The sequence below is a fragment of the Cicer arietinum genome, chromosome 6 (assembly GCF_000331145.2).
Source record: "Cicer arietinum cultivar CDC Frontier isolate Library 1 chromosome 6, Cicar.CDCFrontier_v2.0, whole genome shotgun sequence".
NCBI lineage: Eukaryota > Viridiplantae > Streptophyta > Magnoliopsida > Fabales > Fabaceae > Cicer > Cicer arietinum.
In genome coordinates this window covers 52,698,746-52,713,865 of record NC_021165.2, presented here as the reverse complement: position 1 = coordinate 52,713,865, position 15,120 = coordinate 52,698,746, and the positions used below count along the sequence as shown (strand labels likewise).

Here is a 15,120-nt window from a genome sequence, read left to right as displayed (position 1 = left end):
TGGTCATGGACAAGTTATCAAGTGGGCTGGCAATCCGAAAATAGTGTAGACCTTGCATGTGTTGTCTTTGAAGATCAAAGTCCAGGTCAGATAAGCCTGCCCTCAAGGCACAATAAAATATTAAAATTGCTTTTTTATTTGTCCTTTCCACAAATTCATTTTGATTAATACATGGTCTTAAATTCAGTTTGATTAATACACGGTCTTTATAAATTTGTTTAAGTGCGGCCATTTATTTTTTTCTGGTGGTATTTGATATACATTGTTAAACTGTATGCCAATTTGAATAAACAATGGCAAACTTGCACCTTTGTGTGTTTTGTTCTTTATGGTATTAATTTTTTGTACAAGTAAACATACCGGCAAATTGAAGTTTCCCACTTGTAATTTTCATTTAACATCATGGAATTCAATTGATCACTATAAAATATAGGGGAATTTTAGGAATTTGGTGGTTTTATTTTTGTGAAAAAATCATCATTCCTATGCACATTTAATCTTCAATCCTTTGATGGATTTATTGTTTATTTACATTCCCCTACACAATTCTACAAAATTATAACATCTTGTAATTAAATTTGTGCACAGTTCAGTCACATATTAGGATTAGCATAAGCACACAGTTCAGTCACAAATTAGGATCAGCATAAGTACACAGTTCAGCCACAAATTAGAATTAGTATAACCACACAATTCAGCCATAAATTATAGGATACAACCAGAAAGCTAAACTAATTGAAAGTTAGGATTAGCATAACCACACTCAGACAGTTCAACCACAAATTTCAAATACAATCAAAAAGCTAAACTAATTGAAAGTTAGAATTAGCATAAACGCACTCACAAAGCTAAACTAACTGAAAACAATCCAAGTTTTTAGAAACACCAAAATTTAGTATAACCTATATTCAAGCATAAGCAATATACTAAAAACTAAAGTGACTTTCCCCCAAATGAATAGAATCCCCGTGATGCATTTCATCATCCACTGAAAAGTTCATTCATAGCATTTAAATCAGTAACAAGCACACACATGATTATTATAATCCAAGCCATTATAACACAAAGAAAGGGTTATTAGTTTTCGTCAAAGATCGAAGTGAAAAACAGTGCCATTAGAGTTATCTGTTTTCGTTTTTCACTTTTAGAAATTTGAGAAAATGATAGAGTTATCTGTTTTCGTTTATTTACATTCCCCTACACAATTCTACAAAATTATAACATCTTGTAATTAAATTTGTGCACAGTTCAGTCACATATTAGGATTAGCATAAGCACACAGTTCAGTCACAAATTAGGATCAGCATAAGTACACAGTTCAGCCACAAATTAGAATTAGTATAACCACACAATTCAGCCATAAATTATAGGATACAACCAGAAAGCTAAACTAATTGAAAGTTAGGATTAGCATAACCACACTCAGACAGTTCAACCACAAATTTCAAATACAATCAAAAAGCTAAACTAATTGAAAGTTAGAATTAGCATAAACGCACTCACAAAGCTAAACTAACTGAAAACAATCCAAGTTTTTAGAAACACCAAAATTTAGTATAACCTATATTCAAGCATAAGCAATATACTAAAAACTAAAGTGACTTTCCCCCAAATGAATAGAATCCCCGTGATGCATTTCATCATCCACTGAAAAGTTCATTCATAGCATTTAAATCAGTAACAAGCACACACATGATTATTATAATCCAAGCCATTATAACACAAAGAAAGGGTTATTAGTTTTCGTCAAAGATCGAAGTGAAAAACAGTGCCATTAGAGTTATCTGTTTTCGTTTTTCACTTTTAGAAATTTGAGAAAATGATAGATTGAGACATTACCTTTTGCAATAGTTGATTTTTTTTCCAAGATGATAAATCACCTTCTTTGACAGATGTGACTTCGTTTTTCTTCAAAGTTGAATTCGTTTCCTTCAGCGTTGACAAAGATTGAGAGATTTGGGGGTTTTCAGAAATTTTAGAGTTGAGAAAGGAACACACGCGGGGCTGAGAAAGGAATATACGCGGGAGTAAGAAAGGAGAGTACAAAATCTGGAAATGAAAGGCGGGATTATTTGTGCTTTAAACGGCGACAACGGTTGAAAAAAACCACCACAGGAACCGTCGCAAAGTGATGGTGAGGGTGGAAAATGAAACGTTGGGTTATTTGTGCTTTAAACGGCGGTGGCGATTGACAAAAACCGCCCCAAGAACCGTCACAAAGTGGTGATCAGGGCGGTTATTTCAGATCCGTCGTAGGCCAAGTGTCACATAATTGAAAACTTCTTGTATTGATAATATGTTACTTTTGTAAAATAACAAAAAATATCTTTTACTACCGGAATATTTTTAACATATAATTTCAAAAATAATTTAATTTATATTTTATACCCGATATCATGTTAAAAAATAATTAAATCTTATTAAGTGTCAATGTCATAATGGATGTTTATTTGTTTTTTTTTTGTTTGAAAAATTAATTATTGTTGAGTAATTAATGCTTATTTTACTAAATCTTGAAATAATCTTTTCAAAAAAAAAATTTGAATCTTGAAATAAGATACGCATTTTCAAAGATCTTATGCAATATTGTTACAAATATTGAAAATAAAATTACACCTGTTTAGATTTTACACTATATATAGAAACAATGTGTGCACAACAAAAAAACCACAAAAACATGCAATTCACACTTGATTACTCCGAGTCATAGAGAAAGAAATTCACAATTGATTACTCGGAGTCATAAAGAAACAAATACTTGTGCATTAGGGATATTGTTGGAATTTTCAGAATTGTTATTTTGCATTGCATTGTTATGATGATGCATGACTAGGGCTAGTTTTATGAATCTTCATTCTCTTGAACCTGAAATAGATAGGAAATTTTATTTACGTTGTAGACTTAATAGAGCTGCTAGTGTTAACGAGTTAAAGTAAAATACTGAAATTGTCAACTTGTTGCAAAATAAGGCTGATGCGAATAATAGAACCTTAAGACAACTTGTTGCTCCTAATGTCAATTATAATGCACTATGTATTACATATTCTGAAGTTATTGTACCATTTGAACTTAAATCTGGTTTAATACACTTGCTTTCAAAGTTTAATGGTCTTGCAGGTGAGGATCCCTACAAACACTTGAAGGAATTCCATGTTGTGTGTTTTACCATGAAGCCTCAAGGAGTCACAGAAGACCACATTAAGCTGAGAGCCTTCCCATTTTCACTCCAAGATGCTGCCAAGGACTGGTTATATTACCTTCAACCAGGTTCTGTTACAAGTTGGAATGAACTCAAGATATTGTTTCTAGAAAAATTATTCCCTGCCTCAAGAGCTGCTTCAATCAAAAAAGAAATATGTGGCATCAGGTAGATTGACAGGGAATCACTACATGAGTATTGGGAGAGATTGAAGAAATTAGTGTCAAGCTGTCCTCATCACCAGATTTCTGAACAATTGCTCATCCAATATTTTTATGAAGGCTTTCTACCTATGAATAGAAGCATTTTGGATGCTGCTAGTAGGGGAACACTTGGCATAAGACCCCAGAAGTGGCAAGGACTTTGATTGAGAACATGTCGATTAATTCTTAGCAGTTTACTACTAGAAGCAATTCAACAGTGTTGACAAAGGGTGTGAATGAAATTCAAGCTTCATCACACAAGAATTTAGAAGGAAAACTTGATGAGCTTACATCTTTAGTAAAAAAATTAGCAATAGGTAAAACTCAAGCAGTGGTCTGTGGTATTTGTACTTCTCTAGAGCATCCTTCAGATTCATGTCCTACATTGCAAGAAGATCCAATTATTGATGCTCCTCAAGCATATGCGGCAAATATATACAATCCTCAAGCCAACTATGATTTATAATCTAACAGGTACAATCCTGGTTGGAGAAACCATCCCAACTTGAGATGGGGGAATTCATCTGCACAACAACAACCTAGGCAGCAGCAACAAAATATTCCTTAGCAGCAAAACAATGCACCTTCATTAGAGGACCTCGTTAAGCAGATGGCTGTCAAGAATCTCCAATTTCAACAAAGAACATATTCCACCATTCAAAATTTAGAAACAAAGATTGTTCAGCTAGCCACTTCAATCAATCAATTTCAGACTCAGGGGTCAAACCAATTTCCTGCACAGTCACTAGTAAATCCAAATACTCCCAATGTCAGTGCAATTACATTGAGGTATGGGAAAGCTGTTGAAATACCAAAGGTACCTGAAACTGCAGTGAAAAATAACAAGGTTATTGAGGATACTTTGATATTTTAAACTGTTGATGTTGAGCAAAATATACAACTTCCTTTTCCTCAAAGGGTAGTGAAGACTAAGAAAATAGACGAGGCAGATAGGGACAACGAGATCCTAGATACATTTACGAAGGTGGAAGTGAACATTCCCCTTCTTGAAGCAATTAAACAGATTCCAAGATATGCAAAATTTCTAGAAGATTTGTGCACGCACAAGAGAAAGTTAAAAGGTAATGAAAGAGTAAACAGGGGGCGAAATGTTTCAGCCCTAATTCATCCCATGCCTCAGAAATGCAACAATCCAAGAACTTTTTCCATTCCATGTACCATAGACAATAGTCAATTGGAAAATGCTATGTTAGATTTAGGAGCTTCCATTAATGTTATGTCTACATCTATTTTTAACTCTCTTGCTCTTGGACCTTTACATAGTACATGTGTTACCATTCAATTGGCGAACAGAAGCAATGCTCGTCCTGCTGGACTTGTGGATGATGTACTTGTTTGAGTTAATGAATTGATATTTTCTGCAGATTTTTACATTCTGGACATGGAGGGAGAGAATAAGTCCAACAGGGCGCCTATCATCTTAGGCAGACCATTCATGAAAACTTCTAGAACAAAAGTTGATGTGCATGTTGGAACTCTATCCATGGAATTTGCTGATAGCATTGTAAAATTTAACAACTTTGATGCTATGAAACACCCCATGGAAGAGCATTCTATTTTTCAAATTGAATTGCTTGCTAATTTGGTTGATGATACTTACCCCGATATGTTTGCTACTGACTTTCCTTCATTGTTTGGTTTTGATGATACTTATACTTGTGAAGCTTGTACATATACTCAATTGTGCTCTGTGTGTGCTGAGATCAAAGCTGTCTTGCAGGTTGATCATTGTGCTGATATTGATATTTTTACTAACATAATTGATTTTGCAGAATTAGCTTCGGCCACTGGTGTTGTACCTTCCATTGAACAACCACCGACTATGGAGCTTAAACCCCTTCCTGAAAATTTGAAATATGCATATTTAGAAGGAAGTGACAAGTTACCTGCGATTATTTCAGCCAAACTTGAAGATGAACAAGAAGATAAGCTATTGAAGATTTTGAGAAAGCACAGGAAGGCAATCAAATGGACCTTGACTGATATTCCTAGTATTAGCCCATCCATGTGTATGCATAGGATACTATTGGAGGACGGGGTAAAATCAGTCAAACATCCCCAAAGGCTACTTAACCCATTAATTTTGGATGTTGTAAAATAAGAAGTGACCAAGCTCTTGCAAGCAGGCTTTATATACCTCATCTCTGATAGTCAATGGGCGAGTCCGGTGCAGATAGTCCCTAAGAAAATTGGACTCACAGTGATTAAAAATGAAAATAATGAACTTATCCCCACAGGAGTGCATAATAGTTGGAGAGTATGCACCGATTATAGTAGACTAAAACCACACAACTAGAAATGACCATTTTCCTTTACCATTCTTTGATCAGATGCTTGAACGATTGGCTGGTAAGTCACATTATTGTTTTCTTGATGGTTTTTATGGTTATTTTCATATCCATATTGCACTAGAGGACCAAGAAAAGACCACGTTCACTTGTCCTTTTGGCACATCTTCCTACAGGAGGATGCCCTTTGGCCTATGTGATGCTCCTGACACTTTCCAACGTTGCATGATTAGTATATTCCCTAACTTGATAGAAAATTGTATTGAAGTTTTCATGGATGGTTTTACTGTGTATGGTTCCTCATTTGATGCATGCTTGAACAATTTAGATAGAGTTTTGCATAGATGTATTGAAACTAACCTTGTGCTGAATTATGAAAAATGTCATTTTATGGTTGAACAAGGCATAGTTTTGGGACATGTGATCTCTAAAAATGGGATTGAAGTGGACCCTGCCAAAATTGATGTGATTTCTAATTTGTCTTACCCGTCTTGCATCAGCGAGATTCGTTCTTTTCTTGGCCATGCAAGTTTTTACAGGCGCTTTATCAAGGATTTAGCAAGATAGCTCTTCCGCTGTCAAATGCAAGAAGGCATTTGATTTCTTAAAGGCAACACTGACCTATACTCCCCTAATTCAGCCACCCAATTGGATCATCCCTTTTGAAATTATGTGTGACGCATCTAACTATGCAGTGGGAGCAGTCCTTGCACAAAGGGTTGGTAAGGCTGCCCATGTGTATTTATTATGCTTTTAGCTATTGTTTTTCCACTTGATAAGTTTAGATCATATTTGTTAGGTTTGAACGTAGTTGTTTTTACTGACCATGCGACTTTGAAGTTCTTGTTGAAGAAACCAGAAGCAAAACCGCGATTGATCCGATGGATGTTGTTACTCCAAGAATTTGATTTTAGAGATTAAAGATAAGAGTGAAGCTGAAAATTTGGTGGCAAATCATTTGAGCAGAATAGAAATGGATGAGGACCTCATCCTCATCAAGATGACTTCCCTGATGAGCAACTGCTACAGTTGCGTGAGGTAACTCCTTGTTTGCTGATTTAGTTAATTATCTAGTTGTTGGAGTCTTTCCTTCAGATGCATCCCGAACAAAAATACACAAACTTAAAAGTGATTCCAAATACTATGTGTGGGATGATCCATATCTGTAGCAATTCTGTAGTGACCAGGTGATTAGGCGATGTGTTTCCCATCACGAGGCTCAATCCATTCTTCATTTTTGTCATGCCTCTCAAACTGGAAGACATTTTGGCCCACTTTTTTTAAAGATGCTTTTGAGACTTACAAAACTTGAGAACATTGCCAAATAACAATAACAACAATCAATCGTACGAGTGAGATGTCTCAACAATCTATGCTTTTCAGTGAAGAATTTGATATGTGGGGCATTGACTTTATGGGCCCTTTTCCTGTATCTTATCTTATGTCTATATTTTACTAGTTGTTGATTATGTTTCGAAGTGGGTGGAAGCAATACCCACTAGGACTAATGATTCTAAAGTTGTTGCAGGTTTTATCAGATCAAATATTTTTTGCAGGTTTGGAGTACCCCGAGCCATCATAAGTGATCAAGGCACTCATTTTAGCAACCGCACCATGGAAGCTTTGCTTCGGAAGTATGGGTTTGTGCACATAGTTTTTACACCTTATCATCCCCAGACTAATGGGCAAGCTGAAGTCTCAAATAAGGAAATCAAACAGATCTTAGAAAAGATGGTGCAACCAAAAAGGAAATACTAGAGCCACCGACTTGAAGAAGCTCTTGGGCTCATAGAACAACCTATAAAACACCAATAGGGATGTCCCCTTATCGACTTGTGTTTGGTAAGGCATGCCACCTCCTAGTGGAAATAGAGCACCGTGATTATTGGGCAATCAAGAGTTGTAACCTTGAGATGGAGAAAGTAGGTTTAGAGAGAAAGCTTCAATTGCAACAACTTGAAGAGCTTAGACTTGAAGCTTACAAGAACTCTCGCATCTATAAAGAGAAAACTAACTACAATCATGATAAGATGATTTCTAGGAAGAAATTTTCCATTGGCCAAAAAGTTTTTTTGTTCAACTCCCGTTTGAAATTTATGGCTGGAAAACTTCGATCGAAGTGGATTGACCCTTTTGTTGTTACTAACATTTTTCCTCATGGTGCAGTGGAGATAAAAAGTAAAAACACCGAGAAAATGTTCAAAGTAAATGGACAAATCCTCAAGCTATTCCATGAGAGCTTTGTGCTTGAAGATGCTACCATAGAAGAATTCTCCTCAAAAAAGCCCACCTACACTGAAGTTTAAATAGGGAGTTCCATTTCTTTAATTACTCTTATTTTATATTTGTTACTTTCATTGAGGACAATGTGTAATTTAAGTGTGGGGGTATCATTTAGGATTTTATTTGTTATATTTCAAAAAACAAAAAAACAGAAAAATAAATAAAAATAAATAAATAAATAAATAAATAAAAATGGGCATTGCACTGCATGCTTTTTCACAGATTTTATGGTTGTATATGTTGAGAGTTTGTTTGGGCTGACATGATTGAATAGTATTTTTGCATTATTGGTAAAATAAATTGGATTAAAATGCTAAATTGTGTATCATTTGTGATAAGTAATTAATATTTGTGAGATTTTTTAGTCTTATTATGAATGGAATACATTTTTCCATCTTTTTTTTTCTTGTGTGTTATCTCACTCATGACTGCTAGTTACGCCAGAACTTGACTTGACTCTTGTCTGCATGCATATATTGAAATGATATAGGCATTTGTTTCTGATTAAGCTACTAGCCAAATAAGCCTACTCTACAGTTATCCATTTGTTTAAACCCCTTTGAGCCTAATTACCCAATTCTTTGTTATATAGCTCATTACAAGCCTAAAAGTAAAAAACAATGAATTAACTCAATCTTGGGGGGATAAAGGAGTCTTTCCTTACATAAGTGTAGGGGTGCTCAACTTGTTTGTTTAAATTTGAGGTTTATGAAAAAGAAATGAAAAAAAAAATATATGAGGAAAAAGGGTTGTGTTGTGAGCAAAGAGAGTGTGAAAATAAAAGTCAATGATGTTTTGCTGAGTTACTTTTTAATGCTGTTTTTCTCTCTTAATTATTACCCCTTTATCCTCTTTGATTTTCAGCCCTAGTCTCCTTAGGATTATCTTACCTTACCTTGGCCACGTTACAACCTAAATAAAGAATTTTTTTATCATTATCTGCGTGTGTTTCAAATATGGATTATAGAGGCTTGTCAAGTCTATGGTAGTGCTAGCTTTCATGATGTGCTTTGAGTGTAAACAGTAGCTCAAACACTTTGAGTGTAAACACTTTGAGAGAATTTTATATCATGGGAGGACTCTATTACTTATGATGCATTCTTTAGTTTATTACTTATGATGCATTCTTTAGTTAACTTGTCCTCTTGTTTGTCTTGGTTGTGATAACAAAACTATTCATGATTTCCTTAAACTAGAATTTTTTTTTTCTCTCACCAATTTGTATTCATAAGAATATTTGGAATCGCATGCATTATTTTGCTCGGAGTGTAAAAGTTTAAGTGTGGGAGAATTTGATCATAGCATTTGGGCACATGTTTCTAGCTTTCTAGTTTGGTATTTTAAAAGCTCTTTATAGCTTAGATTAATATTTTTAGTTTGTTTCTAAACTTTGGGTCGAATTTGAATTATAATTTTATTATTTGCATTTTAATTTTATTATTTGTATTTTGACTCTTTCTCGCTCTGTAGGTCATAACTTGAGCTCTGGATATCGGATTAACACATATGAGTAGGCATTGAAAAGCTAAAAATCCGAGCTACAACCTTTGTGTTGGAAGAAAAGACCAATTCCGAATATTTCTAGGCCTAAATCGTAGATTTCATAATCTTGACTTTTGTAATAATTTTAATTAGCGGGTCACTTGTTTTTAAACCCTAAACCCTAAAGCCCAATATAAATTACTATATATTGGCAGTTTTGTTTCTTTTCTACGGACGGAAAAATTAGGATTTAAATTGCTACAAGAAATAAACAGTTTTTATTTTAATTTCATGGAAGGCTAATCTTACAAGATTAATCCACGAGTTTAGAGTTTCATCAACACCTTGAGATTCAGGTTACACTGTTAATTCCGATTCATGATTCTATTCTTCTTTATTTGATTATATTGATATTATGATTGCTTAAATTAAATTTCAATAGGATTGATTAAATTTATTTGACATAATTTGGTTTCAGTTTCTAATTTAATTTAATTATAATTCTGCGACGCTTGATCGTTAATTGTAATATTTTGATGATTGTGAAGTTTAATCCAATCAAAGAAACCAAATTCACATAAGATTGATTACGCTTGTTTGATCAATTCTATAGTCAAATAAGAATAGAATCACAAATTAGAAATTAAACTCATTGATAGAATATGTGATAGGTCTGAAACTCGAATAAGTGGATTAATCGTTTTGCTTATCTGTTAAATCAAAAATCTAAAAAGCTCCTTTTTAATTTCAATTTTCAATTCAGTTATTATTATATCAAAAGTTCTTGCGAAACTATTCGAGTTATTACCTCTATTTACATTTACATTTTATCAATTGTATTTGACCCGTGTGCGACAGCGAATCACTCATGTGTGAGATTTAGGAGTCTGTGGGGCCCCTTGAGATACATTAATATAGGTGCTGGTAGAGAAGTGCAAAAAAGTGGAGATCATGAAACAAGGTCACCTGAATAGAGGTGCTATTGGTGGACCAACAAGACGTCAGGTAGCAATCAAACACTACCTTTTCATTTAGTTATGGGGTTCTGGAGCAACACACTTGTTCATTTTTGTTAGACTAGGTGGATTCGCTCCAACTAGATGTCATTACCTTACCATTCAATTTAGTGGTTACCCTATCCTCTATTGAACTAGTAAATGTAGTTCGGCGTGCTTGCAAAGTCTGCTGAATGTGTTTAAAATGAATTTTAAGATCGATTTAATTTGTATTTCTCTAAAACATCTAGGAGTAGTTCTAAGAATGGATTGGTTGTCTAAAAACTACATCCTGTTAGACTTTGCTCGATGGAATGTGATATTTCCGAATCCCGATAGTTTGAAGTTCCTTTCAGTCAACAGACTGAAGTTTTCTCTTGATAGGGAGTTCAGAAATATGTTTTTCTCAATTCAATCAATATGAATCCAGAGGTTGTTGTCGATGATATCCCAATGGTGAGGGGTTTCTCTGAAGTCTTCCCACCAGATGTACCAGGACTACCCCTAGTTCGCGATGTCGAATTTTCTATCGATGTTATTCTGGGTACTGGACCTATTTCTATGGCTCCTTACAAAATTACCCCTTAGAGCTATCAGAAATAAGAACCAACTGGAAAACCTCTGGTTTAAGCAATTCATTCGGCCTAGTTTGTCACCATAGGGAACCCCCGTATTCTTGGTCAAGAAGAAGGATAGAAAGTCGAGACTATGTGTTGATTACCGATAACTCAACAAAGTCAAAATAAAATAAAAGAGACTACATACCCTCATATTGATGATTTAATTGACCAACTCAAAAGAGCATATGTGTTTTCTAAGATTGATTTAAATTCAAGGTACCATCAGATTCTGGTGAAAAAAAGATGATATATCCAAGTCAAGGCACTATGAGTACTTGGTGGTGCCCTTCGGAGTGACCAATGCGTCAACTATCTTCATGGATTTTATGAACAATATCTTTTGTCCGTTCTTATACAAGTTTATGGTGATCTTTATTGATGACATCGTGATCTATTCCAAGTGTCGAGAGGAACATGAGGAACAACTTTGTAAAGTTTTGTGAGTACTGAAAGAGTAGCAATTATATGCCAATATAGGGAAATGTGAATTTTGATTGGAAGAAGTGAAGTTCTTGGGACATGTAATTTCTAAGGAAGGTATTGTTGTCGATCCATCCAAGGTAGAAGCCATGATGGCATGGAAACTGTCGCATATAGTCACAAAGATTATAAGTTTTTTGGGCTTGGTTGGGTACGATAGGAGATTTATTGAGGGATTTGCTAAGATTGTTGCTCCATTGAAACACCTTACGAAGAAGAACCAGATTTATGCATGTACGGAGGTGTGTGAGAAAAGTTCCAAGTGATGAGAGAGAAACTAACTACGTCCCTAGTGTTAGTGTTGCCACAACCAGAAAAGCCTTACAGAGTTTTTTATGATGCTTCATGTTAGGGTTTGGGTTGTGTATTGATGCATAACAAACAAGTAGTGGCCTATGCTTCAAGGCAATTGAAGTTGCATGAAAAGAATTATCCCACTCATGACTTAGAGTTAGCAACAATTGTCTTCCTATTGAAAATTTGGAGACATTATCTATATGGGTGTAGTTTTGATGTATTCAATGACCATAAGAGTTTGAAATACTTGTTTGATCAAAAGTAGCTTAACATTAGGTAGAAGAGATGGATGAAGTTTATTAAAGATTATAACATCATCTTGCATTACCATCCATGGATAGAAAATGTGGTGGTTGATGCCCTACGTAGGAAGTGGGTTCATCTCTCGTTCGTAACAGTGAATGGGTTGGAGTTGTTAGAGAAGTTTCGTGACTTGGATCTTAATTTGGATTCTTCATTGAGGAAAGTGCACTATGAAATGATTATTATAGATAGTAAATTGATGAATGAACTTAAAGTTCTCCAAGTGATAGACGTGTTAACTTTAGAGAAAAGAAAATTGATCGAGGTCGGCAAGGCACCTGAATTCAAGGTGGGCCCAAACGATATTGTGAGATGTAATGGACGTGTTTGTATACACAACAATACAGAATTGAGGAGGACTATCTTGGATGAGACCCATAAAAGCAAGCTGAGTATTCACCATGGTACCACCAAAATGTATAAAGACCTTAAGTAGGTGTTTTGGTGGCGGCAACAAAGAAACTAGTAGCAGAATACTAAGTAGATATACTAAGGTAGAGCATAGAAGCCATAGGGACTACTAAGGTCATTAGATTTACCAATATGGAAATGAGATAGTATATCCATGGATTTAATGGTAGCGTTTCCTAAGACCCAACGAATGTTTGATTCCATTTACATGATTGTCAACAGGTTGACCAAAACTGCCCATTTCATACACGTTAGGACTACTTATGACGTGACTAAGTTTGCAGAGATCTACATTGCCGAGATTGTTGGACTACATAGGGTACCATCCAACATTGTGTAACATAGAGATCCGAAGTTTATTTCTCGTTTGTGGGGAGCATTACATGAGGCGTTGGGTACTAAGTTGAGATTGAGTTCGGCCTATCATCCTCAAATTAATGGACAAACATAAAGGACTATTCAAAACTTGGAGGATTTCTTGAAAGCGTGTGTGTCAGATGAGTGAAGAAGTTGGGATAATATGTTGCCTCTGGTTCAGTTAACCTATAATAACAACTATCATGCGAGCATTGGGATGACACCTATGAGGCTCTGTATGGGTGTAAGTGCCAAACCCCTTTGTGTTGGTATCAGGATGGTGAGAACCTAATTGTGGGGCCATAATTGGTACAACAAACCACATATAAGGTTTGTTTGATCCAAGAAAGGATGAAGACAACACAAAGCAGACAAAAGAGTTATGCCGACCAACGGTGGAAACCTCTACAGTTTCAAGAGGGTGAACATGTATTTTATTTAGAGTGACACCTAATATTGGACTTGGTAGGGCACTGAAGTCTAAGAAGCTCACTCCTAAATTCATTGGCCCATACTAGATCCTTTGACGTGTGGGACTTGTAGCTTATCAACATTCCTTGCCGTTGAGTCTAGCCAAACTGCACAATGTATTCCATGTGTCACAACTGAGGAAGTACACGATTGATCCTTCCCGTATTATCATGCCAGATGATATCCAATTGAAGAAGAACATTTCCTTTGTAGTTCCACCACTGATTATTGGAGATAGGACTACTAAGCACCTACGAGGCAAGCAGATCCCCTTGATCAAGGTGATTTAGGGCCAAACGAATATGCAACTTGGGAATTGGAGGAAAAGATTTAAGAGCTCTACCCTAACCTTTTCATGTCTCACTAGTTTCGAGTGCATAACTATTTTTAACGGGGTTAGTATTGTAACACCCTCTAAATTTATTATTTAAAATAATTAGGACCTATAATTGTTTTTTTAGTATTAAATTATGTGTGAGAATTATTTGCCTTGTTCGACTTATTGTAGTCGATAAAGTTGTTAAAGTTGTTAGTAAGAATTATTTTATCAATGGTGGAGTTTATATATATATATATATTTCATGTAGATGAGTTTTTTTAGAGCAAAAAGAATTTAGGCTAAGGGTTTGTGGCTTGGTGTGACCCAACCCATATGAATGAGTAGAAACTTGGGTTAAGGAGTTGTGGCTTATTTTTTTTATGATCAAGGTTAACAAAAAAAGTGATATTTTCTCCCTTTTATTCTCCCTCCACAATTTTTCTATTCTCAACAATTATAAGTAGAAAAAAATACTGAAACCCTAGCAACCATCACAAACCCTAATTCACAAAGCTTTTACAGACAAGATTCTGTAAATAGAAAGGAATACAGAAACCCTAGCCACCATCACCTTCACACCTCCTCATCTTCGTGCATCAAAAGATTGGAACTTCTTTTTTCTTGTGAAAAACTTCTTGGGGTCAAGAGCTTTGTACTATGAAGAAAGCCGACCAAGGTAAGAGTTTTTCCCCACACAAATTATAGTTAGCTCGTTGGTTGGATGACGGGAAATTAATAATTATGATTGCTTGCTTTTGGAAAGGAATAAATATAGACTAATAAATAAAAATAATTAAACACCAATCTCTCACGTTGAGTTCGAGTGTAATATACGATTTTTTAAAAGTAAAGTATAAATTTTTATGTTATATATGATAAAGTTTTAATTTTTATGACGAATAGAAGTAAAGTATGAATTTTTATATTAGACGTGATAAAGTTTTAATTTTTATGATGAATATAAAATAAAGATTAAATTTGTATGTTATATGTGATAAAGTTTTAACTTTGAAGATTTATATGAGTTTGAATTTTCTTGTTATATATGTTAAAAATTTAATTTTTATGGTGCATATGATATCAAGTTTTGATTTTTATGTGTATGTGTTGAAAATTATAATTTTTATGGTGTACAAATTATTAGTCTTTGAATATGTGATACCCATGGTAAGGATGTGTGGTATGTGATCTTAGTGATATGTGAAAAAGATGATGATTTTAAAAAGTGATTTTGAATTCATATGACATGATTCTTTGTGGGTTGTGTGGGAATATAGCTTTTTGATAATATATCGTCGTGTGATGGCAAATGCATATTCATGGAAGTTTCCTTATTGACAGGTTTGTTTTCTCCATTTGTATGAGTGATTTTTCTATGTGCAAGTTGTCTT

At 34.7% G+C, this 15,120-nt stretch overlaps 1 protein-coding gene across 1 annotated transcript; it reads left to right on the top strand.

Annotated features, from left to right (window-relative positions):
* The first annotated feature begins 12,157 nt into the window (after positions 1-12,157).
* On the top strand, positions 12,158-12,607 carry LOC140920774 (uncharacterized). The gene has a single exon (XM_073369605.1). The coding sequence runs from the start codon at positions 12,158-12,160 to the stop codon at positions 12,605-12,607; it is 450 nt and encodes a 149-aa protein (XP_073225706.1).
* Positions 12,608-15,120: the final 2,513 nt, after the last annotated feature.